This window comes from Danio rerio, chromosome 8 (assembly GCF_049306965.1).
Source record: "Danio rerio strain Tuebingen ecotype United States chromosome 8, GRCz12tu, whole genome shotgun sequence".
Taxonomy (NCBI): Eukaryota; Metazoa; Chordata; class Actinopteri; order Cypriniformes; family Danionidae; genus Danio; species Danio rerio.
Genome location: NC_133183.1, coordinates 15,498,011 through 15,524,240, shown reverse-complemented (window position 1 = coordinate 15,524,240; position 26,230 = coordinate 15,498,011). Strand labels below are relative to the sequence as shown.

Genomic DNA, 26,230 nt, shown 5'->3' with positions numbered 1-26,230 from the left:
TTTTTAACTGTAAGAATAGCATGACACAAGAAATGCATTGCATACTTATCATACATGACAGAAGATTCACAGTACTATGTAAATATGTGCTCTCCTAGAATTGTTTTTGTCAAATAATACTCTTCACAAGAGTTCAATTAATGCATATGTTTTATTGTTTGTTTTGAGAGGAGCCACCTCCTGCTCAAGATTTCCTGCCTCAAACAGCCTGAAACGTTCCTCTCAAGACAATAACATGTAGGGTGGCTGTTCTTCAGTTCTCCAGGTTGGTGTCCTAAAATAAAAACAGCAATTAGTTTATCAAAAGTCAATCCAAATCTAATATTCTCTAAGCTAACATCCATAGTCTTGTGTTTGAATTAACCCTCCCAAAATACTCTGCTTAGGCTTCATACCTTGAACCATTTGTGGAGAAGAATCTCTTTTAATTGAATCCGCTGCTCTGGCTTTTGCTGGAGACAGCAACTAATCAACTGACAGCATTCTGTGAAAAACAATTGAAACATCTGTTTACCTTGAACTTCACACCTACTTTGATGTTGCATGTAAGAGTCTTTGAAATAAAGAGCTTACCATCGGACAAGCCAGCTTTGGAGAAGTTGTTCTCATTGATCATGTGCAGTTCTTGAGGGTTGGGAAAGTCCTCACACACCAATACGAACAAGAGGATGCCAAGGGACCAGACTGTTGCCGGCTTCCCATTGTATTCACCCGTTTCCTCAAACTCTGGGGGGCAGTACTCAAGGGTGCCTAAAGGTAAAAGATTTTTGCATCAATTAGCATTTGTTGCTATAAATTCAGAATATCGTTTTTCACAGCTTAAGGGTTAATACATACCGGCAAATGTATCGTAGGGTAATTTCTTGAGAAGGTCTCCACACCCAAAGTCTATTAATTTGACTTTATGTGTCTCCTTGTTGATTAGTAGATTTTCAAGTTTGATATCGCGATGTAGAACACCATTGCGGCAGCACATGTATGCAGCTTGAGTTGCCTGCTGCATAACAACACGCGCTAAACCTTCACTTATGGATCCTCCATAGCTTTCTGTGAAAGCATATAGGTCCTCACAGGGTGAAGGGTATTCCAACACCATTATATAATGGTCCTCGTGGTCCTGCCAGTCCAGAAGCTGGATTATTTCTGGAACGCTGGATACTCCATGGGCGAGGATGAGAAGTGCAACTTCAAGAGGAAAGGGCTCTGAATGACCCGACTACAGGAAATACATTTTTTATGATGTTTAGATAGATATATCTTTTATAGATTATGAATTGAATCATAATTTCACAAAATTTCGACAACAGTAGCTTGTCTTATGAGAAATCACTTACGATACATATGTATTCCACATCTTCCGTCTTTGTGACAAATTTCACTGCCACCTAATAAACAAGAAATAAGCAAAGTGTAAGTAAGAATGATTGTACAGCTAACATGTTGTATTTGTTACTATTTATCCAATCCAGAAAAATGAAAGGCACCTTTAAGTCATCGTGTAGACGTCGCCCCTTGTACACAGTTCCAAAGGATCCTTCACCCAGCATGTCATCGATCAGATAGTGGCAAGAATTGATGACTATTAAAACAAAACCAAGGTTAAGTAATATGAAATATCAACCAGTGTAAAACAGGACAAAATGTTTTACTTAATCAGTGTACATTTTTTGAAAATGAGGTCTGAATGTTGAATAAATAAGCTTTAGTTTTACCTATTGCCAAAAATGTATCTTGTGCAACTTAAGACTGGTTTTGTGGTCCAGGGTCACAAATGGAAACATTAAAATGGCCTGATATAGTATTGCAGGAGTGTGTGTGTGTGTGTGTGTGTGTGTGTGTGTGTGTGTGTGTGTGTGTGTGTGTGTGTGGTGTGTTTAAGGGACAGTAAACTTACCCTGACTTGTCATCTTTCCATTATTCTCTATTTGTTTTGAAACAGAGGCCTGTGTGCAGACTGGAGCTTGACCACCATTGATGCTCCAGTCTGACGTTGTGTGCTGTGAAGTCTGAGGGAAATTGGCACTCCCCTCGGAAGCATCGGGGACTGGAATCTCAGTGGCATTGTTACAATCAGAAGTGGATGAGTGAAATGGAGGCTGGGTGACATCAGTACTCCAGACTGACACTTTGTGTACCGGAGTCCGGGTAGCGTCAGTACTCCAATCTGATGTGGTGCGTGTTGGAGTTTTGATCTTATCAATGCTCCAATCTGACATGGTGTGTGCTGAAGTCTTAGTGAAATCATTGCTCCACCTTGATGTGGTGCGTGCTAGAGCCAGGCCAGAATCAATGCTCCAGTCAGATAAGGTGTGAGCTAAGCTTTCGGCTTCATCACAATAGTCAGGACTAAGCAATGGAGTCTGGCTGATGTCAAAGTTCCAGTCGAATGAAGGCTGAGCAGTATTGCTGCTCAGAACTGGAGAACGGAGGACATCAGGTTGAACAGTAAGATGTTTCTTTACTGTTGGATAGACTTCAGGGTCACTGGCTGAAGGTTCCTGAAGATTGAGGTCTACAGTATGAATGACCTGCTGTAGAGATCCGTCACCTGAAGAGGAGGAAGGTTGTACTTCAGGTGGTGCTGCAGTTGTCCCAGTGTCCTGAGCCTCTCCTTCAACCTGAAGTGTACTATTTTTTTCAGCAGCTCTCAGACAGGAGAACCACCGCCACAACTTGAACCTTCTTTTCTTTTTACGGTTGGCCTCCTTTCTCTTTTTATTTTTCCCCTCACTCGCACTATCTTCACTTACGCCAACAGGATGTTTATGAGCTTCCACCAAATTGGTGAGCTGTGGCGGTGCATCGTGATGGTAAACGTGCACACGCTCAAAATCATTGTTCGCCTTTTTGCAACGACAATTACGTTGACCCATCGCTCAACTAGTTTAACCGCAGAATGCCAAAGTCAGAGATGCATTCGCATTCTCTTAGCTATGATGTCACCGTTTCGAACATTCACATTCAATTCTAAATGTGACGCAGGCTGGGCCGTTTCTGTGGAGCGTTTCTGTGGCCATTTGAAAGTGCCATATTGTTTTTGCATAAAGTATATGCCTTATAATCAATCAATAACCGATCACACATACTCATAGCCTGTATGCAAGCGGCTGCCCGGTAAACAGGCTAAACTTGTAAAACATAGACCAGCGTTACGCCTTCATGAAATTAATTCTGCGTCAGTTTTACAACAAACTAAAACTCGAAATTAATTCAAATAAACAGTTGTAACAATAAAAAATCATTAAAAACATTTGTTTTTCACTATTTTACTTCCACTATTATACATTATATTACATATATTTATTTATAACAAAAATCGAATGGACCTAAATTTACCAAATGATTTAAAACGTCTGAATCTCTTTAATATAGGATTGTAAAATGCTAGACACTTCTATTTACTTCGTTATTATTCCTTTTGCACAATTTATCAATCAATTTATCATTATCTATCCGCATCTGCAACATGGATATTCGCACCCTAGGAAAAAAAACCTATAGAGGACGAAACCTTCAAAAACTATAAATAAATAAGTAAACAAATAAATAAATAAATGAATAAATAAATTCATAAATTCCTGCATAAATAAAACAATAAATAAATACATTGCATATTTATTTGCTTTATTTATGCAGGAAATTGTTTTTTACTCATTTACTCAAAAACTTTTTACTCATTTATTTTTATAATTGCTTTTTTTATTTATTTAATGTTTTATGTAGTAATTTATATTTTCTTGTTTATTTATGCTTTGTTTTATTTATGCAGCATTTATTTACGTATTTATTTATATATTTTCGTTTTTATTCATTTTTATTTATGAAGACATTTATTTATTTGTTTATTTATCAGTCGTATTTATTTATTTATAAAAAATAATTATGCCTGCATTTATGGATTTATTTACTTATTTATTTATTTGCGTATTTATTTATTAATTATTTTATTTATACAGGAATTTATAGATTTCAATGCTTATTTATGTATATATGCTCGTATTTTGTTATTCTTTATTTTATTTTATTTTTGCAGAAATGTATGGATTTATTCTCCAATTTCGTTATATATTTGCGTATTTATTAATTTTTTTATTTATGTATGAATTTATGTATTTATTTACTTTGTCTTTTATTTTTATTTTTTTTTTTTGCGTATTTATTCATTTATTTATTTATTTATTTTTGCCGGTTTCGTTCTTCGTATAAACTCAGCATTCTTTTGATTTTGGATGCATGCTTTTTTTTTCTATTGACATAATATTTTTGCTCCTAATTTATTCATTCATTCTTTATTGTACTGCGTGCGTGTGTATATGTTTCACTGACAGTGTTGAGGTTGACATTTTGTATGGGTAAATTCTTTAATGAATGTATAAATGAATGGTTTTACTCGACTCTAATAAGTATGGCTGATATTTTAATCCTCATGCTTAAAATATCATCAGTGACTTGCACTTCTATTTTTTGATAGGCTACATGTTTATATATATTGATAAATTGTGTATATCCAATACCACAGTGACACATTTATATTCTAGCAATCTCGTATTTTATTATTCTCTTGACGAACTTTTTTTTTTTTATTTAAACTTCAAAAAACAAACAGGCATTTTCAACTTCCATCGTTAAACATATATATCATTATATCCAAGCAGCTTATAATAAACAAAACAGTACAAATTAATAATAACATAAAAATAAACCTTAAATAATACAAAGGAAAATACATTACATTCAGAGGGGTCAGTCCATATATGTTGACAAAAGCTTAGAGAGCTTTAAGGCACCTTTTGTTTTTACTTGTTTTATAGATTTATATAATATATTGAAATAATTTGTAAATGCTTTGAAACAAGGAGAAACTTTAACAAATCTACATTTGTGTACATAAAATTTTGCTACAATCGACATATTATTACATAGAAATTTAACTTCCTTGTTTTTCATAAAAATGCCAAATTTCACAATGTGATAGTCAAACGCAGGTGTTACATTTTTAGTTATCAACCACTAATACAATCTGTCCCAAAAGGATTTGACACTGGAACAACTATAAAAAAGATGTTCATGGGATTCTATATCTTTCAAGCAAAAAATACAAGCATTACTGTCTAAATGAAATCTTATTCTAAGAAATTCGTTACATGGATAGATGTCATTAATTGTTTTGAAATGTACTTCTTTCATTTTAGGTAACAAGGGAAATGACAGGTATCTTTTTCTAATATCAATAGTGTTCGCTTTAGAAAATCTCTCAGATAAAACTTTTCTTTTAACAGGAAGAGGAAAATATTCTTTTGTCAGTAGTGATCTCAAGACCTTGTTGTTACGTTTAATATCCAAAAAAGAATAATTATTTATAAACAAATCAACTAGTGTAGGTATTACAGAGGAGTATTGCACTATACCTTTAACTAAGTTCCTCAAAGCTACATTAATAGCTTTGACAACCAAAGAGAATTCTCTATATGCACAATTACAATTGAATTTTAACCTAAAATGATCATAGCTCAACATATTACCATCATCATCCATTAAATGAATTACATTCCAAATTCCTTTGCCAAACCAGTCTTTAAAAAATAAAGATTTCCTGTCATGTAGAAAAATACACCTGTTATTCCAAATGATAACATTATGTGGAGTAAAATTGTGCTTGTACAACATCTTCCAATATAGTAACACTTCTGCATGAAAACCAGACAATTTAAATGGCAATTTTAGTAAGTCAAAATCACATTTTAGAAGAAAAGAAATTCCTCCCATCCTTTGAAAAATATGAAAAGGGATGCTAAACCATAAAGACGGTTCACCTTTAACAAAGCTTTGTAACCATTTTAACTTCATTACTCCATTTATAACGCCAAAATCACTAACATTCAACCCCCCTTCCTCTGATAACTTTACCAAATCATTTTTTCGAATTAAATGTTGCTTATTGTTCCAAATAAACTCATAATGAACTCTGTTAATTTGTTTAATACATCTTTCTGGTACACCTAAGGAATATGCTGGATAGATTAATCTTGATATTGCTTCCATTTTTGTTAATAATATTCTCCCCAAAATTGAAATATTTCTTTGTAACCAGCTACTTAATGTTTTTTATTTTTCTGTACAACAGTATGAATATTATTATTTTCCCTGTCCCTAAAATTTTTTGTAATAGTTATTCCCAAGTATGTTATTTAGCTTTTAATTGGGATATTATACAATGAGTTTTATGTATTATTGTGAAGAATCTCACATTTTTTCAAATTTAAATGTAACCCTGAAGCATTAGAAAACAATGATATAGACTTTAAGGCAATCGGTATTTGATTAGAGTCCTTCAGAAATCAAGTTGTATCATCAGCTAATTGTGTAATTACCAAGGATCTACTTTTAATGGCTTAATATTTTAATATACAGTGCTAATAATTCGGCAGCAAGTAAGAAAGAAGGGGGCTGACTGGATCTCTCTGTCGTATTCCCCTTCTGTTATCAAATCTCTTTGTAGTACCCGATTGAAGTAAAACAGCACTTGTTATTTGTTATATTGTCAACATTGAAAGAATATTAATAAATTTTGTGCCAAACCCAAAATATTGTTGAGACTGAAAAACAAAAGGGTGTTCAAGTTTATCAAAAGCTTTTAGAAAATCCAGAAATAGTATTATACCATCATCCTCTATCAAATGTGAATAGTCTAATAAATCTAACACCATGCGAATGTTATTATGTATTAGTCGATTTGGAAGAAACCCAGATTGTGTATCACTAATAATTTTACCTATACCACCTTTAAGTCTACTAGCTAATGCATGAGTGAATATTTTGTAATCAATGTTAAGTAAAGTAATTGGTCTTAAATTATCAATAAGAGTGTTGTCTTTTTTGGTTTAGGTATGAAAATAATTATAGCCTGTTTCATTGTAGTTAGTAGTGTATTACTTTCTAAACATTCTTTTAGTGCTTTAAAGAGCATTTCTCTCATATCATTCCAGAAAAAAGATAAAAGTTAGTTGCAAGTCCATCTTGACCTGGTGATTTACCTAAAGCCATTTTTTTAATAGCAGCATCAAGTTCTTCAATTTTTAAATCAGAGTCACATATCATTTTAAAATCTTCATCAATTTTAGGAATAAAATTATAGAATTTTTGAAGAAATTCTCAGAAATTTTCATGGAAAATGATGATGAATATAGGCTTTGATAAAATTTAAAAATCTCATTACTTATTTCTTTTGGATCAGTTACAATTTTATTATTTAGATTTAAGGTGGTAATTGCATTTCTGTCTACTTTTTTCTAATCTACTAAAATAAGAGCTGTTTTTTTACACCAACTTCCATCCATTTTGCTCTAAATCGTATATATGCCCCTTGTGCCATATTTAAGGAGAAATCGTTCAATTTAGTTTGTAATCTAATCATTTCCTCTTTAATAGGTTCTAATAATAAATCCTTTTTACAACAATCATTAATGTCTTTTATCAGCTGTTTTTCTAATTCTTTTTGCTTATTACACAATATTTTACCATAATTAATTGAGTACATTCTCACTTTATCTCATCATTTGTCATAATTGAATATAAGATTTTTTTAACCATGTCACAAAAATATTCTTCTTTTAACAAGTTTGCATCAAATTTCCAATATTTTTGCCTACATGTTCTTTCAGAGCCTGGGATCAGTGTGACAGTAATTACACAATGATCAGTTGTAGGAGCTGCAGAGATTTTAGCTTGCAAAACATATTTAAAAATTTCTTGGGTTACCAACCAAAAATCTATTCTTGTTTTACAATTTCCATTGGGTCTAATCCATGAATATTGCCTTACTTCAGGGTTAACATGATTCCAAACGTCTATTAGGGAAGTATTAATACAAAAATTTGTAATACATTCATTTCATAATAACCGTATTTTGTTGAAAATCTATCCATCCATTCATCAGGGACACAATTAAAGTCACCAACATATTTTCAGTTGGGAAAAATGTTTTCAACTCTCTAATAGTTTCTGAAATGCATTCCAGCTAAATTCTCTTTTTATATTGACCATTATATCCGTAAACATTTAGAAGAATCAGTGGAGTACCTTCAATCATCAAAACTGCAGCAATCCAGTGTCCATCCTTATCTTCTTTCACTTTAACTACTTTACCAGGACAGTTATTCAAGCATATGACTACGCCAGCAGATCTATAGTTCCATGACTAAACAGTATAGTATCACCCCATTGGTTTCTCCAGAAGGTTGAGTCCTCTGCGCTGGAATGTGTCTCTTGTAAAAATATACATTGTGCCTGTTGACTTTTGCAAAATAAGAATATTGCTTTTCTCTTAATACTGTCTTTAAGTCCCCTGGTATTCAATGAAATAAAATAAAGTTTAGAACAAAATTTAAACATACTATTTACTTACACTACAAGTAGCTTTAACAAGCTAACAAATAACACCTCACAATATCTGTGTGGAGAAAAAAGAAAAAGATTAATTCAGTTGGTCCTTCTAAATATAATCACGTGTCTCATTTGTCTACATTAACAGCTCCCATGAACTATTTAGTATACATTTTAAGCGAAACATACTTAAAACAGTGTTTTCCTGTATTCACAAACAGCCGAAAAATAAAAACTGGGTGAAATGTTTACAGTATACTCACCAGAAGTGTCCTGCAACTGCAGCCACGAGAAAATGCCATAGCCTGAACAGTAAGTCAGGTTGGGAGCAGGTGCAGGATCAGACAAAAACTCTATTGTACTTAAAGTTATTCATCCAATAAACTTTGTCTACAAAAAAGTAGAATTCGCTTAAAAGGTTATAGTAATGACCTAAATATAAAATTATTTAAGTACTTGCACTTACAGGCTCACAAAACAGTAAAACACCTTTTTTTGAGCTGTTGACGGTCGTATATGTGTCCCACACTGCTAAAAACACTATTAGGACACAAATATTTCACTAAAAAGTGAAAATTGTTTGTTTTCGCCTAATTTCGAGCAAATTTATACTTCCAGTTAGAAACTAATTTTTTAAGCTGCGTCACAGTCATGAGATCTTAGCGTGTAATCTAGTGTGTAGACTTTATGTCTGTACCTGGGAGTACCTTGTGACGTCTCTGAGTGTGCTGCATTCATTCATGAGAGACTTGGTTCAAACCAATCAGCGCGCTCTATTGTGTATGCCGTGCAACTTCATTAATATGAAAGCTAGCTTACAAGACTGTTTGTACCTGAAACAGTGTTCAGACGGCAGATAGACGCCATGTTGGGTTGCCAAAAGAAGTGGGAAAAGAATAAGATTTGTTTTGGAGATACGGGTCGTGATTTTATAATGTGCTGCAACAAAGGTTTTGTTTTAATTTTCCAGCTGTAAGAGCGCAATTGGACTCACGTGTGGATCAGTGCATGCGACACGCGGCAGAAATACGTTTGCTCTGAAAATTTTTTACTCGAGAGCTTTTTGCATCTGGGCCCGGTTTTTCAAAAGGTTTAATCTGGATAAAATTGATCTGGATTTAGTAATCCTGTTTTTGCAATCCGTGATCACGTAATCCAGCTTACTTTTTGAGCCAGTTTTTCAAAGCAACATTGGATTGGATCATTCTGATCCGGATAGGAACTTTTTAGGATCACTAAATCTGGATTACCAGTGTTCAATCACAATGTAGATGGATAGATAGGCCTATGTAAAGAGCAACAAGTAGAATAGCCAGTGTGGGGTAAATATAAATTTATTTTTATTTGAAATGAAAACTAAGAAAATTTTATAAATAATAAAATAATTATAATAATAAATAATAAAAGCAAGAAAAACCCCACCCCATCCTCTTCCAGCAGTCCGCTCATCTGAGATCTACAACACTGTACATTGAGGATATTTATAATACGTTTCAAATTGCCATTGCCATTCTTTGCATTTTTTTTTTGTTATTCTGTAATCATTGCATGCATCACTAATAAATATTCTAAACACAAAAACATTTTCCATTGTGATGAATATATATATCAATTAGTAACAGAATAAAATGTACCGTTTTTGGTAAATTTTGACAGCTGTTTGGGGGATTGTTTTATGAGGCCAAACTCTTTCTATTTTGCTGTAGGCCTTTACTGAAAGGCTAAATACACTGTTAGACCTTACCGGGTTGATTTTACAGTAGAATACTGGCAACACTGTTGCCAGCCACTCACTGTAAAAGTTCAGTTACAGTAAGTAACTGGCAACAGTGTTGCCAGTTAATTACTGTAACTGAACCATTACAGTGAGTGGCTGGCAACAGTGTTGCCAGTTATTTACTGTAACTGAACCAATACAGTGAGTAGCTGGCAACTTTGTTGCCAGTTAATTACTGTAATAGAGCAGCAGTGGTAACTAACTGGAAACTGTGTACAGTTAATTACTGTATTGTAGTGTTACAAATCACAGCATTATACTGCAAACACATTAATAGTATGTAATATTTAGTTATTGTAGTGTTACTAAAATTAATCAGTATTCTTAGCTGTTATTAAAAAAAATAGAAGGCATAACATTTTTCAGACAAATTTATTTTATTGTTTTGGCACCAAACAAATAAAAAACAGAAAAAGTATAACAAAATTAAGAAATCAGCAGATATAATTTTGTCTTGAAGATTACAGGTCTGCACAGTAAGGCTGCAGTCACATTAACGTTTGAGCATGCGAAATTCTGTCATACTGCACTGCGAAGTGGAATTAAACAACGCGAGTAGTGGAATTCAACAAAATAATTAGAGATTGAAAAAGCAAGCCAGAGAGGTCACGTTTTGATCTTTGATTGGTATCAAGCAATCACATGATGTGATTTTGCATGTCAGCGTTCTCCAAGCTTGAACTTTCCAATGCTGCAAATTATGAAATTTGTCGCATGAGCTATTATTCCAGGTCTGCAGTACTCACATGCGTATGAATCGAAGTCTATAGGGAGAAAAGTGCAGTGTGACCGGGACTTTAAGCTGTTACTCTAATTAAACACACCTGATCAAACTAATTAAGGCTTGTTAGAAATCTACAGGTAATGTTGAAGCAGGGTGGGTACTAAATTCTGCTGCTGCAGTTCTCCAGGAACTTGGAGTTTGACCCCCATGGTATATAGCAGGAGTGCTCAATCCGGTTCCTGGATATCTACCTTCCTGCAGATTTCAGTTGCTACCCATATCAAACACACCTGCCTGTAATTATCAAGTGGTGTTTAGGTCCTAATGAATTGGTTTAGGTGTGTTTGATATGGATAGCGACTGGAATCTGCAGGAAGGTAGATCAGCAAATGAACAGCAAAAAACACGACATAATTATTTTAAATTTTAAAGTTTTAAGTAATTAAAAACTGTGTTAAATCTCAATAAAAAGTTTAAAATAATTATAAAAAATAAAAATAAAGTTGGCAACATCGAAAAACCAAAGGATCCAATCTTTTATTGTTATAATTATCTCATGACAACAAACTTTTATTGTTTCTAATATAAATTCATAGGTGGAAACACTGCTCTGAAAAATACTTGGCAACAAACTCACAACCTGTGACCTGGGGTCCGTTCTTCGTACGTGGATTACTCAGTTAGCTGGATTTGGATATTGACGATTTGACACGATCCAGGATCGTTTCGTTCTTCAAAGCTAATCCGAGAGTTGTTGTCATAGCAACAGTTCTGCTAGGTCAAACCTGATCGGGAGCAGGTTCAAGTCATATAAACAGGATTAGATCGGCTTAGTTCAAGCAAAGATAATACAGAAAGTATGTTCCGAATTCTGATATTTTATTACAGTAGTAGTTATATACACTTGGGAAAATGGTAATTTTTTTAAACTATATATATAAAATTATAGTCATTAATAAAATAAATAAAGTTATACATATTAATAAAACGTATGCAATCTGCACCCTCGAAATGAAAGTACAAAGACTGCCACCTGGTGGTGCAAAGAGAAAACTTATTGATATGAACTTTTTAGATCGCTTTAGTACAAATTGTGGATAATAGAAATGCACAATATGTGACTTTTTTAAAAGCAATAATACATTTATGCAGTCATAAACATGTTTTGATAGTTAATATGCCGGTGATTTGATGCTTCACAAAAGTTGCAGACACCTTTACCAATATGAAAATGCTTTTGTAAACAACCAGTTATTCTTTACACCAATTAAAAAACGGCTACTATAATAAAGAAAATATTTTCTAAATGTAGAACTAAATACATTGATTTGCATTGAAATACATGATGAATACACTTGACACATGAACGTGGAAAGCCTGCAGCTCACAACAAATGTGGAAGGTTATTGCGTGTCATATTTAACAAGCCGTTTACTGCTAATTAGATGTAATTTTGCTCACATGGATAATTGAATATTAATCAGATGATGTCATTACGCTGCTGTGCCGTCAGCCAATCGTTGCATTGCTGATCATGATTTCGAGGATCGATAGATCTGTCCTTCACAACACACGCAGCGATCTCAGATCAGTTTATCCAGACATTCTAATCTGATTCGCGAACTCGTTTGAAGAACCAAATTAGCGAGAGATCAGTTATCAAGATTAAAAGATCCGGGATCTGCCAAATAATCTTAGATAATTTAAGCGAGGTACGAAGAACGGACCCCTGACAGTGGAGCTTTTGTGTGTGGATGGCTATGTGTATCATGTTTTTGTGATTCCCTGTGATGATGTGCACATGTTACCTTACAGAGATGATGGAATTTAATTTTGGCTTAGTTGCCAGAAAGATACATACAACTGTTAGCATCTGTACATTATGGCAGTATGCAATATCCAATATCCAATAAATACATATACTTAGACAAAAGTAATGTAAGAAGTTATATGAGGAGAGGCTAACTAGCTAACAATGTAGCTTTCAAGTACACAGTTCAAGATAATAACAATATAACTTAAAACACAGCCTTATTATAGAAACCCTCAAAAACATTTGAACACATTTTATTTACTCGTTGTAGATTCTTATTTAAAGCCTAATACATATCAGACTCTACATCTGAATTGATGGACAGAGAATAGAGCACACTCAGCAGTAAACAAATCAAACACCTGGCTCCCTTAAAGGGCCAGCATTTTCTGAAAACTCTTTCTAACACCTTTGTGTTTAGAAGAAGACAGACAGCCCGTGGGAGTGTGTGGTGATGCCTAAATCATTAATTTCTGCCTTTAAAATGCACATCTCTATAAATAGCAACATAAACCATCAGAGAAGATGGGACAGTAATGGTTGAACAGTAATTTGCTATTTATTGTCAGTTACTATCTGTAATGAGTACATAAAGTAAATTACTGTAATTTATTTTTTGCACTACACAATTTCATACAAAGTCTACTCCTTTTACAGTAAAATAATGTGTTAATAAATAATAAATGTTTCCTTTTATTACAGCAAAACACTGTAGATTGTGCAGTAAATAACTGTAAAATAGCCAGAGTAACAGTGCAGTTATACTAATTAAACACACCTGATCAAACTAAATCTAAAGGTAGTGTGTTGAAGCAGGGCTGGAACTAAATTCTGCTGGGCTGTGGCCTTTCAGGAGTTTGACATCCCTGGTACATAGCATATTTTCAAAGGAATTGCCTACATTTATCACAATCATGCACATATCATTGAATAAAAACAATAAAAATATAAAAACTTCATCCAAAGTAAACAAATAAAAAATAATAATAATAATCTGATCCTCATGTTGTTCCAAACCTATAGTAAAATATATTACTATAGGTAATATATAGGTCGATATCTTTACCTTTTAATTAGCTCTGTGACATTGACATTGGTTGACTCCTGATACTCAATGTTAAAAACATAAAAGGAACCAAAGAAAACACAGAGATGGCTGCAGAGAAATTTATCTTATCATCAATGCATTGTCTCACTTTCTCCTCAATACTGACCATACACATACCAAAACTGAACTATATATATATATATATATATAGTAACATAAAGTATGAGGTGACGTATAGGATTTAAATCAAACTTTGCTTATCAACACATACATAAAACACGTGTATATACACCTATTAATTACTTGCATATACACCTATACTACTGGATGTTCAAAACAACATGGATGAAACTTTTTATATATACATATAAACTTGACGCATGAATACACCCACATACACACGCACATACATATAAACTCGATCCTCACATAAACACCCACATTCACACACGCACATACATATAAACTTGCTGCATGCAAACACACCTATACACACTCGCATACACATATAAACTTGATCTATGCATATACAACCATAAACTCTCACATAAGAATATAAACTTGATGTGTGCATAAACACCCAAATGACACTTGTGCAAACATAATAAAATTCACAAACATATATACAGTTAGTTGTGTATATACATATATGCAAGTGATTTCATATGTGTGTATGCATGAATTTTCACAGTAAAAGGAAGTTATTTCACTTTAAAAGGAAGTCGTTTCATTTCAACGTAAAAGTCCTTTGAGTGTAATGAACAAGATTATTATTTGTCATGAATCAGGTTATTGCAAAGCTTAGGAAACAGAAATAATGTGATTAATAGAGGAATTACATCTGTTGAATTATGAAAATAGATTATGCTAATTATAAATAATAAATAAATAAAAAGGTAATGCAAAGGAATGCTCCTGCAAAATTAAAGGTTTATTATGCAATTAAATGATTGGAAATGTTATTATGGTTTAATAAATATAAAGTTGCTTAAGTAATCATTTTGAATAAAATATGTTTGTCTAATATTAGTTTTTTATGTTTGTTTTATTATTGGTGTCACTATTCGTCAAGGGTTACGATACACACTTATGTCCAGTAGGGGGCAGGAATGCACTTAAGTGGGTTTTCCTGTCACCAATAAACAGGCTAATGCACCAAAATGCTGGATGCCAGCTGCTGTAAAAATATAAGTAGTAGTTATTAAACACAAAAGAAGTTTCCAGATAATATATATAGCTTTTCCATGGGGGTTAACTTGACCAACATGATGAGCAGAGACTTTTAATCAGCGTTTTTTTTTTTTTTTTTTTTTTGTCTATGCTGAATAATTAACAATCAAAATGAGACCAAAATCTTGCAATTTTGACACCCACATTGTAAAAACATATAAAAAGCATAATAATTATAAAAATGTAAAAAAAAAAAAAACAAGAAGACTATAGGCTACATTAACATTTGCGATAGAAAAGAGGAGTTTAGTTTGAGTATATATTTATATTTATAGTTCTGGTTGCTTTTCAAACGTCCTTTAAGGGTTCTATCTGTCCATTTATATTTGTGTATGTAATTACCTAATTAAATGAAAAGGTTTTAAATAAAAATATTTCTTATTTTGAATAGTCTATTCATATATATACTAATATTTTATATAACATATGTTCATAATTTAACATATTTAATCCCTCTATTAATCACATTATTTCTATTTTATAAGCTTTGCATTAACCAGATTCGTGATAAATGTTTGTGAATTTTTTTATTTTATTTTTTTTGTGTGTTTGCGCGAGATGTTGTAGGTGTGTTTGCATGCTGCGAGTTTATATGTATGTGCATGTAAATGTGGGTATTTATGCGAGAATCGAGTTTATATGTATATGCGAGTGTGTATAGGTGTGTTTGCATGCAGCAAGTTTATATGTATGTGCGTGTGTTAATGTGGGTGTTTATGTGAGGATCGAGTTTATATGTATGTGCGTGTGTATGTGGGTGTATTCATGCGTCAAGTTTATATGTATATACACAAGTTTCATCCATGTTGTTTTGAACATCCAGTAGTATAGGTGTATATTCAAGTAATTAATAGGTGTATATACACGTTTTTTATGTATGTGTTGATAAGCAAAGATTGATTTAAATCCTATACGGCACATCATAGTAGCAGCACATTTTATTTAGCATAGAAAAAATAAATAAATACATTTTCTTAAGCACCATATTGATTACACTTAAGACTGCAAACATGATGCTGATTTTTCAAGTTTGAAGCACAGGAATAACACATTTAAAAAATTTAACATCTTTAAAAATATATTCACATGCAAATGGGTTTACTGTTTTGTAAACGTGTGACTGTTTGACTCAATAAATGCAGCATTGGTTTAAAAAAACATGAATGTATGAATATTAATGCTTTCAGACTTTGCACAATTATGATATTGCATATTAAGTATTATACATACATACATACATACATACATACATACATACATACATACATACATACATACGTTTAAGTACTATAAAGTTATTTAATAATCTCTGGGGAAAACTGAGGATTCAGACATAAAAGGGGAAATGAAGAGAATTAAATAAAGCAAATGAATGCACAATTCATCAAGTCTCAGTTGGCATTTCTGTGTATAGTTTGCATGTTTTCCCCGTGTTAGCGTGGGTTTTCTCCGGGTGCTTCTGCGTTTCCCCCACAGTCCAAAGACATGCGGTACAGGTGAATTGAATAAACTAAATTGTCCGTAGTGTATGTGTGTAAATGAGTGTGTATAGATGTTACCCAGTAATGAGTTGCAGCTGGAAGGGCATACGCTGTGTAAAACATATGCTGGATAAGTTGGCAGTTCATTCTGCTGTGGCAACCCCTGATGAATAATGGGACTAAAGGAAAATTAATATATATGAATATTAAACAAAAGAAGAGAGGGGGAGCGGTGCATGAATCAAAATATGTGCAATATATCACTAAACAATATTCTGTTGTAAAAAACAGTGCAAAAATGTTGAAAGGTTGCATACGTATAAATCAGTGGTTCTCAAACTTTTTTCATCAAGTACCACCTCAGAAAAAAATTGTCTCTCCAAGTACCACCAAAATGAGTAGTATTGAAATACAGTAGCGTAGTAGGCCCAGTGAAGCAGCTACAACTCTGCACATTAAAAAAAACGTGGCAGATTAGCCTTAAATATAGGCTATATGTCATATATGGCATATTATATACATGTTTTTTAATAAATTTTAAAATATATGTAGCATGTACATGACATATTTCATTCCTCTGTGTACCACTAGAAGGAAGCCCGCGTACCACTAGTGGTACACATACCACAGATTGAGAACCACTGGTATAAATCATACAGGCAGGGGCAGATTTAACTTATAAGCAAGGTAAGCGGCCACTTAGGGTCCCAGGAAATCTGAGGGCCTCCAAATAAATACCTAGAATTTTGTACAGTGAGGATCCCCCGCCTTCAATCATGGAGCAGTCCAGCAGTCAGATCAGTAAAGATTTTGTTTTAAAAACGAAACTTTTCATTTATTATTTTTAGTTGTGAAGTCATCTTAAGTAAACAATTCGCTTCAAAAGTTTTAAAAAGTGCTTTACATGTTATTATTATTATTTAGCATTAAGATAAAATGTAGAAAATGAGATCAAATGATATAAGAAAAACAACAATAATAATAATAAAAATTATAGTACAAAGTGTGAATTTTTGAACTAACGAGCTCCATGGCTGGAATGCTCAGGGCCCCAAAATCACTAAATCCACCCTTGCAGACAATTTGCACTCATTTGCAATGAGTAAAAAATATATCTTCGAAATATCTATTTGGTTTCATACTCTGACTTTTATGAAATGACACTCTTATATCATTCTTATATCACGATCCCAAAACTATTGGGGGGACTACATTTTCTGTAGTGCGGAAATTACGTCAGTGCCTTGCGACACACATGCGCGCGCGTACCTTAGAGGACGCCGAGCAAGGCATGGAACACCTTGGTGCATTTCTACTGCTGTGGACAGGAGTGTCGTGTTTACCTTTAACGGAAGGTGAGTGAATGCTTGTAAATCTGCGTGGACGGAGGAAAATAAATGCACGTGTTTGATGTGTCGGAGTGAATCGCCAGTGTTCAAACTTTCCCATTGGACCTCAGGTTGCGCGCTGCGCGGTCACGCCATCTGATTGGATCGCGAACATGCAGCTGTCAAACTTGCAGGGGCTTTATGTTTCGATTTTCCTCGCGCATTATAAAGATGTAATTACAGACTGAGTTACTATCAAGCGCATACACCCTTATTATACAGCGGATTAAGTAGAGTGTCAGTGTTTCATTTTGCATTATAAAAGCTCGCGCGGGTTGTCCTTGGCGTTGCGTCAGGATCTTCCACGTGCGCTCTTTACATAAATGATTACTGTATTTACAGTGGCGCTTGAAACTTTGTAAGATATATTTCCAGTTAGGGATGAAATCGTCAAATGTTTTGAAATTGAACTTGTCACTTTAAATTTGGGGTTTATTAGTTTAAACAATGGGGTAATCAATGGAAAAACAAGTAACAATGTCTAGATATCAACCAGTATGGGAGCTTTTACGGCAGAAAACATGATCAAGCTTTAAATCTGCAAATCAGAAAGGCATTTCTGTTCCTAATGAACTTTTCAGATTCCATCATAGAGGTGCTCAGTAAGGATTTAGGTCTTGGCTTTGTTCTGGCTAGATCTGAGTAAATCTTATTAAATCCTTTTTTATGATGTTTTTTTAACTGCCTGCCTGGACCAGAAAATGTCTAAAAAAATTGCTGTGTAAACACTGCTTCAGTAAAGTTTTCAAACATTGTCCTCGCTGCTAATACTGAATTTGACACTGTTTCATTTGAAAGGGGAGAGTCAGGTAAGATGAGCCATTTTACTTGTGTTGTCTATAAGGAAAAAAAGAGGCAGAAGTGCAATGAAAGCATTTAACTTAATTTCTGGAGGTTTCCTTTTAATTCAAATTATGATTATGCTCACAGGACAAAGCGTTTTAAAAATACAGCATTCTAAAAAAAGCCCAGATAATAGTGTGATTTGGTATTTTAAGTGATCATATGGTTAAAAATGTCAGAATAAATATAGCATTAAAAGTCTTTTCAGGCAAAAAATAATACATTTCATTTTAAACTAAATTATATACATTTAAAATGCACTTTATAAATGTATTATTAAGCTATTGTTTATAGTCAGGCTTTTTATTGAGCAGTCAATGTTATATATATATATATATATATATATATATATATATATATATATATATATATATATATATATATATATATATATATATAATTATTATTATTATTTTTGTAAGTAAATAATAAATATGGCATACTAAAAAAGTGGTCATGTGGTTCAATTTGCCCCATGTTAGGAGTAAATTGATCTGAGCTAGTGGGTGAACTTACCATCCTTGGTAGGAGCTATTGGATAAACTGACTACTGAACATTAATCGAGCACTGATTAATGCAAAATGTAAAATATAATTTAATTATAAAATATAATCAAAATATTATTGAAATACATAATTTAATGATGTTTTTTCTTTTGGACTTTTAAATGTAAACACTTAAGTTTGATACTATTTAATGAACAACTACCCTACATAGACATCAGTAATCCAATTATTTGACAAATTATTAAATGGTGGACTTTAACTGCAATTTGGCACTTTCATTCAAAAATTTCATTTATGCCTCTTGTGACAAACGAGATATTTGTTCAGAGGAATTGCTGGAAGCGAGTATTTTTAATGCAATGTTTGATACCACACGGCGAAGGAAGGAAGGTAGCATCAGAAAGCCGTGTGTGTTATTCCTGTCGAAAATCCTACACGACGATAATAGTTTGATTGCGGTGTTTGCATGTTTACACTCGGAGAGCAACATTTACAGCAGATTTTTCAGTCATAATATTGTAGCTATACTAACGTACGGTAAACTTAGTAACTTAGAAATAATTTCGACCAAGGTCCGTCTTTAAACACTGAAAGAGTACTGCTGATGACACGAACTAACTTTGCCTCTGAATAAACGAACAAAGATCACTGATCGCACACTTACCAAATCTGTAGAGACAGGACAATCAACACCAACTAGATCCGCATCTTTTTTAAAAGGAGACAAGCAGCAATTCCGAATTTTACCATTTCCAGATGAGAAAAGTTCTCTGGTAAACAATTTTCCTTAGACACATATTTAGGTTGAGTGTCGCGTGCACTGTAATCTACACGTGAGTTCAGCTGCCCTCTCATAGCGGGAAAATAAAAACAAAACCTTTGATGCAGCAAATAATAAAAGCAACACTGACAACTTGTGTCAAACAATTCTTCTTCTTCCACTTGTTTTGACAACACAATGTGGTGTCTCTCTGCCGTCTGAACACTGTACAGGTACAAACAGTCTTCGATTGATTAATTAATATCTTTTAATTAAGTTGCATATTAATTAAGTTGCACCACATACACAATAGAGTGCGCTGATTGGTTTGAGCCAAGTCTTTCTCATGAATGAATGCAGCCCACTCAGAGATGTCACCAAGTACTCCCAGGTAGAGACAGCCAGTCTACACGCTGGAATACACGCAAGAACCTAATCGGTGTGACGCAGCTTCAAAAATAAGTTTCAAACCGGAAGAATGAATTTGCTCGAAATATTGCAAAAACAACCAATTTTCACTTTTCTATGTGAAATATATGTGTCTTAATAGTGTTTATTGCAGCGTGGGACACGTATATGACTGTCAACATTAAAAAAAAAATGTGTTTTGGTGTTTCGTGACCCTTTAAATACCTCTTTTGCACAATAGCTTGCACAATATAGTTTTAGTACCTGTATAGTCTGTCTTGGGTTATAATCAGTTATTAAACCTGTTATGTTTAGAAATGTGTTGATAATCCTTCTGTTAAACTGAAATTGGTGGAAATATACAGGGTGGTTTGTAATTCAGGCCAGGGGTTTAATAATTCTGACTTCAACTGTATGTATAGTAAGATTACTGCTCAAGTATGTTAGTCATGCGTAAGCTTAAAACCTGCTCTTACATTCAGTGTTGTATTTTTTTAATGATTATGTTTATTTAAGTAGCACCATGACTTGCGACATGCAACATTTCATGGTATTTCCACCTCATAATTATGAACTGACTGTTTATTATTTTTATATTATATACCATAATATCTTAATTATTGTAATTTTTTATGGTCAAGTAGCAACATTTCACACTTAGGTTAAAGCATTAGTTCACATTCAGAATAAATGGTTCGATAATTTACTCATACAAGATATTTATTTCTCTTCAATCAAAAAAAAAAAAAAAATGAAGGAAAGCATGCAGGGCAACAAACTCGTTTGACACTACATCTGGGGTGCAAACTTTTGTGGTTAAAAAAAATACATATATACAGTTGAAGTCAGATTTATTACCCCCCAAATCCCCCCACACCCCCTGAATTAATAGCCCCCCTGTTTATGTTTTCCCCAATTTCTGTTTAACAGAAATAAGATTTATTTAACACATTTCTCAACATAATAGTTTTAATAACTCATTTCTAATTACTGATTTATTTTATCTTTGCCATGATGACAGTAAATAATATTTGACTATTTATTTTTCAAGACAATTCTATACAGCTTAAAGTGGCATTTAAAGGTTTAACTAGGTTAATTAGGTTAACTAGGTAGTTTAGGATAATTAGGCAAGTTATTGTATTACAATGATTTGTTCTGTAGACTATTGAAAAAAATATAGCTTAAAGGGGCTAATCATTTTACCTTAAAATTTTAAAATAAAAAAATTAAAAACTGCTTTTATTCTAGTCGAAATAAAACAAAAGACTTTCTCCAAAAGAAAAAAATATTATCAGGCATACTGTAAAAAGTCCTTGCTCTGTTAAACATCACTTGGAAAATATTTTAAAAAAAAAGAAAAAAAGGGGGTTTAAAGGGGGGCAAATAATTCTGACTTTAACTGTACATATATTTTAAGAAAAATGACTGATCATTTTGCTATAGGTGCATAAAAGATATATTTAATTAACTGGTTCCATATTTCCTGTGCCACAGGATTGCCATTTATTTATGGTTGTTAATGGCATTATGGGACCCTGATCTCTGCTCTGTCAACTTGATTTTGAAATTTTAACTCTGCAGTTTAAAAAAAGACTTTCATTGACATTTTAGTGTTTTGAAACAATATATTGCTATATATATATATATATATATATATATATATATATATATATATATATATATATATATATATATATATATATATATACACACACACATAAAATAAAGTCTATAAAAAAAGTACTGGCATTTTATTACCAAGCCATTGTCTTGTAATTTACAAAACGGACCCAGGCAATATATCATTTCAAACTAGGCATGGGCCGGCATAAGATTCTAATGGTATGATAACTTTGGATAAAAATATCCAATATTGTGATTACTTCTCTAAAATGTATGTTTTAAATGTATGTATTAAATGCTTTGGTAAAATCAAAACCTTTTCTCGCTTTGAACGCAATGACTGTGTCCGAAATCACATTTTTCCATACTATATAGTATGCTAAAAACAGTATGCAAGCTGAGTAGTATGTCTGAATTCATAGACTTCTGTATAGAATGTACTGTTCTATCGGTCGAGTAGTACATTCAAATTCAAATGCAGGGCCTACTGAGTAGTAGGTGATTTCAGACCCAGCCGATACCAATATGTGTTATTTTGAGAAACATTTAAAATAAAAATATTTTGGAACAGGAGACATTTCTGGATAAATAATTTAAATGAAGACTTCTGTTATCTTCATTAGTTTTAAAACGCACATTTGAGAATTTTAAATGATTTAAAAACGGCACCTTTAGATATCTTTTCTGCTGGAGATACTGTTGTCCTAAAAAACAAACAAACAAAAAACATTTTGGCGGTTTAAAAACACTGACTTTTCCAAACCTGCAGACTTTTTTTTTTTTTTAAACAGTTGAAGTTAATACTCTTGCTGATTTAAAAAACTGCAATTTGTAAATGTCCAACCACTGATAGAAACCCACTATATGACAACAATTTTTTAAATATTATTCCTAAAAAGTCATAAAAAAGTAATATTATTTTTTAAACTGTACATTTTGGATGACAAAGTGCTGAGCAAATTTTCAGAAAATGTTAATTCTGGAAGTGAACTAAATCCATCTTTAAAGTGAACTCCTAATAATAAGAGCTGTTCTCTTATCTGCCACAGGTTTCCCAAAGTGCACCGTGCTTCAGTTTGTGTGTGCGAACAGCAGATGTGTATCTCTGTCTTCGCGCTGTGATGCTGTGAATGACTGTGGAGATGGCAGCGATGAAATCTCCTGCTGGAACTGCACTAATGGCTCTTTCCACTGTGTGGCGTCAGAGAGCTGTGTTTCCTCCAGCAGTGTGTGTGATGGCAGGCCGGACTGCGCTGATGGAGCAGACGAACAGTTAGACACATGCACATCATTTTCTCAAGCACAGCCATGTGCACGTTCAGAGTTCACATGCACTAATGGACAATGTGTGCCCAATTCATGGAGGTGTGACCACTCCAGTGACTGTAAAGATGGCAGCGATGAAGAAGACTGTGGTATGTTTTTTTTAAGGAATAGGCCATTTTTTCTTTATTTTTGGACTTTAAAGTCATAGTTTAACCAAAATTTACATTCCTGTTAATTTACTCACCCATGGGTTATCCAAAATGTAGGCGACCTTTCTCTTAGGTAGACTATTAAAAGGATAGTTCACTCATAAATGAAAATTTACTCACCCGCAAGTGGTTCCATACCTTTATGAATTTCCTTTTTCTGTTGAACACATTCAAAAAAGTCATTTTGTAAGATGCTGGAGACCTGTAATCATTGACTTCCATTGTATTTAGTTTTCCTACTGTGAAACGCAATGGTTAATGCAGGTTTCCAGCATTCTTCAAAATAACTTTTTTAAGTGTGTTCAACAGAAAAAAGAATCCCAAACATGTTTTGGTTCAGTAAATGACAGAATCTTCTGTTTTGGGTGAACTGTTTTTAGCTATATCTGTGATGTATATTAAGACCATTTATGTAAAGCTGCTTTGACACAATCTACATTGTAAAAGCGCTATACAAATAAAGCTGAATTTAATTGAATTGAATATATTGGCAGTCAATGGTCACGCTTTTTTAAAAAAAATATTATAAATAAACACATACAAACAAGTCCAAATCCACATTCATGGCAACACACTGCTGTCACTGATGTTTATTTGATCAGTAACGTAGCTGTAATGTGAAATATGGGTTTAAAATAACCTTTTCTGTAATTATGAGCATTGACTACAGTTGCGCTTCTAAAATGTTAGCTTGAATTATTTCTGATATATATAAAGTTAATTAATAGGAAACTAAATTGTGAGTAACAATGTATTACAGTATTTAAAAATTACAACACACACACAAAAAAAAACACAAACGTGTCTTGTGAGAAAAAGATTGTAGAGATTGTAACAAATCTGTCTGTATATACACACACACAAACAGTTGAAGTCAGAATTATTAGCCGCCTTTTTTATTTTATTATTTTTTTTTAATTTCCCAAATTGTGTTTAACAGGGCAAGGATATTATCACAGTATTTCTGATTTTTTCTTCTGAAGAAAGTTTTATTTGTCTAGAATAAAAGCTTTTATTTAAAAAAAAAATAAATAAAAAATTTAGGACAAAATAATCAAAGTTAAATTTAAGGTAACTTTTTTTTGATAGTTTACAGAACAAACCATCATTATACAATAAATTACCTTAACCTGTCTAGTTAAAAATATTAGTAAAAAAATGTTAAAAAATATCTAGTTAAATATTATTAACTGTCATCATGGCAAAGATAAAATAAATAATTTTTTAACTGATGAGTTATTAAAACGATTATATTTAGAAATCTGATGAAAATTTTTTTTCTCTGTTAAACAGAAATTAGTATATATATATATATATATATATATATATATATATATATATATATATATATATATATATATATATATATATATATATATATATATATATCTCACCACCTTGTAATTATAGGGTTCTATCTGACATTTTTGTTAAAATTTAGTTATTGACATATTCTTATTAAATGACAACTTACATTTACATTATGGGATGTTTGTTATAAGTTGTTTACATTTTAAAATTTTATTTAAAAAACAAATTTTACACACATACATGCTATGGAATGAAAAAACTTTGAAGCTCAATATCTCAAAATCATTCAGAACACAGATAGAACCTTAATAAAATGATATTAATATGATGATAATTTTGGCAACTTTATGTATAATTTAATATTTTTATTTTATTTTATTATTATTTGAAATTGGTTTGGTTGTCTATTTTATCATTCATTTTAAATATTTTTTTCTGTCTTTTGCTTTTATTTTAGCTTTAATTTTTAGTAGTTTATTGTTCTGTCATAACTATTAATGTTTTTTTGTAGCTTTTCAAATTTTTAATTTCTAATTTTACTGCTTACATTGTATGAACTTGTACATAATAAATAAACATATATTAAAAAAAGAATGTGCTTTATTTATAAACCACTTTTAATGCTCTCTCTCTCTCTCTCTCTCTCTCTCTCGCTCTTTTCCTCTCTCTCTTTCTCTACGAGAGAGAGAGAGAGAGAGAGAGAGAGAGATACAGTTGAAGTCAGAATTTTTTTCTTTTTTTAAAATATTTCCCAAATGATGTTTAACAGAGCAAGGAATTTTTCACAGTATGTCTGATTATGTTTTTCTTCTGAAGAAAGTCTTTTTTGTTTTATTTTGGCAAGGATAAAAGCAGATTTTAATTTTTTAAAAACCATATTAAGGTCAAAATTATTAGCCCCTTTAAGCTATATTTTTTCGATAGTCTATAAACCATCGTTATATAATAACTTGCCTAATTACCCTAACCTGCCTAGTTAACCTAATTAACCTAGTTAAGCCTTTAAATGTCACTTGAAAAATATCTAGTCAAATATTATTTACTGTCATCATGGCAAAGATAAAATAAATCAGTTATTAGAGATGAGTTATTAAAACTATTATGTTTAGAAATGCGTTGAAAAAAAAATCTGCTCTCCATTAAACAGAAATTGGGGGAAAAAATTAACAGGGGGGCTTATAATTCTGACTTCAACTGTATATGAAAAGCACATTCTTTGTATCATTATTAAAGAATCTATTTGATCATTGTCTCTTTTGTTGTTCTTTCTCTTATGATGTAGATCACAATGAATGTGCGGTCAATAACGGTGGCTGTTCACACACATGTATCGATCTGCCTTTCGGCTTCAGATGTGACTGTCCTAAAGGAATGAGGCTGGTCCAGGACACACACTGTGAGGGTGAGCAATGGGTAACTTAGTAATGACATTACATGATCCAATGTAAACACATTAC

General features: G+C 32.5%; 3 protein-coding genes across 8 annotated transcripts in view; 1 reads left to right on the top strand and 2 right to left on the bottom strand.

Annotated features, from left to right (window-relative positions):
- Nucleotides 1-132: 132 nt before the first annotated feature.
- Nucleotides 133-22,691, bottom strand: LOC100536890 (serine/threonine-protein kinase pim-2-like). Of its 2 annotated transcripts, XM_073910119.1 has the most exons (9): nt 22,657-22,691; nt 8,405-8,449; nt 1,895-2,548; nt 1,485-1,579; nt 1,335-1,385; nt 838-1,216; nt 574-750; nt 396-484; nt 133-274 (listed from the first exon to the last, which is right to left on the bottom strand). In XM_073910119.1, exons 3-9 carry the CDS (start codon nt 2,214-2,216, stop codon nt 254-256), a joined length of 1,134 nt encoding a protein of 377 aa, XP_073766220.1. In that variant the 5' UTR covers nt 2,217-2,548; nt 8,405-8,449; nt 22,657-22,691; the 3' UTR covers nt 133-253. The 2 variants fall into 2 exon arrangements, with proteins under 2 accessions (XP_073766220.1, XP_003199122.2); XM_003199074.6 differs by lacking the exons at nt 8,405-8,449; nt 22,657-22,691 and having other exon boundaries at nt 1,895-4,423.
- The window catches only part of si:dkey-258f14.3, a 47,821-nt gene continuing 39,284 nt past the window's right edge, over nt 17,694-26,230 (top strand). For all 5 annotated transcript variants that reach the window (XM_073910123.1, XM_021478381.3, XM_073910122.1 and 2 more), the window contains exons 1-3: nt 17,694-17,810; nt 23,037-23,402; nt 26,056-26,175. In XM_073910123.1, coding sequence (XP_073766224.1) covers nt 17,711-17,810; nt 23,037-23,402; nt 26,056-26,175 — 586 coding nt within the window. In that variant the 5' untranslated portion in view covers nt 17,694-17,710. The remainder of the gene's footprint in view (nt 17,811-23,036; nt 23,403-26,055; nt 26,176-26,230) is intronic.
- LOC567909 (LON peptidase N-terminal domain and RING finger protein 1) overlaps nt 22,773-26,230 on the bottom strand; it is a 42,025-nt gene continuing 38,567 nt past the window's right edge. Inside the window, exon 5 of the mRNA XM_073910125.1 lies at nt 22,773-23,240. The gene's annotated coding sequence lies outside the window, so the exon portion shown is untranslated. The remainder of the gene's footprint in view (nt 23,241-26,230) is intronic.